Source organism: Wasmannia auropunctata, unplaced genomic scaffold, assembly GCF_000956235.1.
Source record: "Wasmannia auropunctata unplaced genomic scaffold, wasmannia.A_1.0 LD321706.1, whole genome shotgun sequence".
Taxonomy (NCBI): domain Eukaryota; kingdom Metazoa; phylum Arthropoda; class Insecta; order Hymenoptera; family Formicidae; genus Wasmannia; species Wasmannia auropunctata.
This window is the reverse complement of record NW_012041184.1, coordinates 1-2,859: the sequence shown is the minus strand read 5'-3', so window position 1 is coordinate 2,859 and position 2,859 is coordinate 1. Positions and strand designations below refer to the sequence as shown.

Below are 2,859 nucleotides of genomic sequence, written 5' to 3'. Positions count from 1 at the left end.
TCGCGGAAAAGAGTCAACAATAAGAACTTCGAGAACGATACATTTCGAGTTCGACTTAATGCCTGTTTTTAGATAGGAATATCAAAGAAGATCTATAGTACGATAGAAAGCATATCGAGTTTCATTATGTATGCAATTTAAATTTTGTCGTGGTTTGTCGTTTGTTCGTTTGTTCGTCATGCTCCATCTATATTTCGCATCCATTAATTTCTCGCTATTATGCATTTTTCCTCGCATCTGCAATCGCGCCTGTATCCGCACGAGACAGATACTATAAACGTAAAAAGACATCCTACCGTCTATAGCCAAGGTGTCAAACAGTTTAGAAACATCAAAGAACATGGTATCAGAGGAAACGAAATACGATGATATCTGTTTATCACCTGAATGTATTCACATAGGTGAGTAAAATATGTGGCAAAATTTCAATTTTCTATTTAAATATAATTTTTTAATAAATTTATATAAATATCGTCATACAATTAATAAATATAAATATCCTTTACGTATGCAAAATTACGTACAAGATATTTCATATCTATTATTGTGCATATATAACACGATATATTAGATGTACAACTTAATTCTCGGTCCCTACATTTAATCAATTACAGCACCTATTCAAATTTAATTTTTTTTTCCCATTGTATAGTTGTTTTAAAGCGCTATCTTTTAGCTTTAAAACGAGATTTATAATAATTGACGATGATGCTGTCGTCTATCTCACGTAGCAATAAAATTAAGCGATATCGTTTAAAAAGCAGCACTTAAGGCACTGCCTCTTTTCCACATTTCAACTAAAGAAAAATGCCGCCGAGGCTAAAGAAATTATTTGTTCGGCCTTAAGTGAAAATGCTGTGTTTTATAGTAAAAAAATGATTTCAAAATAAAAAAAAATTGAAGACGAAGAATTGGAACAGCTTTCAGACAAAAATCCTTGTCAGATTCAATCAGAGCTTGCAAGTGCACTTGCAGTGATCCAAAACATTTTGAAACATCTACACAAGCTTTATGTAAATAAACAACATATTATCGTTAAAATGGCCGAAAATTAAATTGTACACCTAATATAATAATCAATTTTCTCCAAAAAATTTTCTTATCATAAATATTTAATTACAAAAATATAAATTTTGATATTTTATACGAGAGAAATTAATGTTATAAATTATTCCGCTTGAACACTAAGAAATTACTATTTCGTTTCGAGGTATCGGATTGTACTAATCTCAACGTATATATATTGCAGCCTCCAAAATAATAAAAAACATGAATCCTAATGTGGAGCCCTGTGATGATTTTTACAAATTTGCCTGCGGTGGCTTCCTCGAATCCAGGATTCCTGACGATAAAACTAATGTATCTACGTTCTCTATTATCGATGATGATCTCAAAAAACAACTACGGCTTAGTATCGAACAGCAGAGTCCTCCAAACGAATTGAGACCATTTAGACTTGTCAAGGATCTCTACAAGGCCTGCATGAACAAAAGTAAGCAACCACGACATGAAATTTTCACTATAAATCGCTAAACTCGAGAAATGCAATAACTGAGTTGATGTTGATGAGATACATTTAGTTGATGAGAACTAAATGTAATTAAAATAACTCAAATCTTGAAAAATCAAAGAGAACAGAGAAAGAAATCACCTCATAGTCAGCATAGTCCAGAACAATGTAAATCAAGATTAAAAAGAATCGCATGTCAAATTTTAAAATCAGTACGAAGATGTAAAAAACTTGAATAATCTATATGACAGATATATGTAATAAATATTTAGACAAAGTGTACAAAGGTTCATGTCACAGTTAACGATAAAATAAAAAATTTTAAAGCGTTGCAGGGCACAGTTATAAACAATTTATATAAACAAAATAATATTATAAATTTTGTAGAACAGACAGATAAGCACTATGTAAATATTCAGTGTTTGATTGCAAATTCAAATCATTAATATTCTGCTGTTGAATATGGAGTAGAGTCAGACACTAAATTTCTTTATTAATATATTTCTTTCGAAATAAAAATATTACTCATAGCTGGAATACTTTAATGCATAACGTGTTAGAAGAATAACTGCATCGTATTTATTTTGTATAAGTCCTTACTTTTAAAGCATTACGTAATATCAATCAAAAAAGAAATGAAAAAACAAACAATCAAAAAAGTTTTATTTTTTATTCTATTTCTAGATGATGTTTTTTTCAGCCGCTATTGAGCAAAGAGGCTTGACACCATTATTGAACAGCCTAAGGAAACTCGGTGGCTGGCCCGTTTTAGACGGGAAAAGATGGAACGAGGACTACTTTACTTGGAATGATTCCGTCTACACATTCCGTAGATTTGGCTATCCCATTGATTACTTCATCAATTTCAGAGTGGATAGCGCCAGGGTTGATTTGAAACATTTGATCAGCGTAAGTAAGTAACTCATCCTAAAATACTGGAATAAATTCGTAACGAAGGTCAATCATAATTTATAAGTAAATCATATGTAAAGTAAAGTAATAATAATCACAGTGATATATATGTATATAAAATAATACATAATTTTTTCTAAGCTGAATATGGCATTTGTTTCCAAGCAGTACAATAAATAAAAATTCATAATTCTTTATAGCTCGATCAAGCATCCTTTGGACTTTCGCACGAATATCTGTCGAATGGTTTTTACGATAAAATTGTCCAGGCATATTACAAGTACATGGTAGACATCGCTGTAATTCTCGGAGCTAATCCAGACCGAGCCCGCATTGAACTAAAAGAATCACTTGAATTTGAAATTAAACTCGCAAATGTAAGTTATTCTTACAGTTATTAATTAATACAAAATAACTTTAAATTAGAGTTTTGCTAA

At 30.8% G+C, this 2,859-nt stretch overlaps 1 protein-coding gene across 1 annotated transcript; it reads left to right on the top strand.

Moving 5' to 3' along the window:
* Positions 1-24: 24 nt before the first annotated feature.
* LOC105460450 (membrane metallo-endopeptidase-like 1) lies at positions 25-2,799 on the top strand (the record flags this gene model as incomplete). Its single annotated transcript, XM_011706903.1, has 4 exons — positions 25-401; positions 1,250-1,492; positions 2,211-2,419; positions 2,623-2,799. Coding segments are annotated over exons 1-4 (690 nt in total), but the record flags the coding sequence as incomplete, so codon positions are not given.
* Between the last annotated feature and the right edge of the window lie 60 nt (positions 2,800-2,859).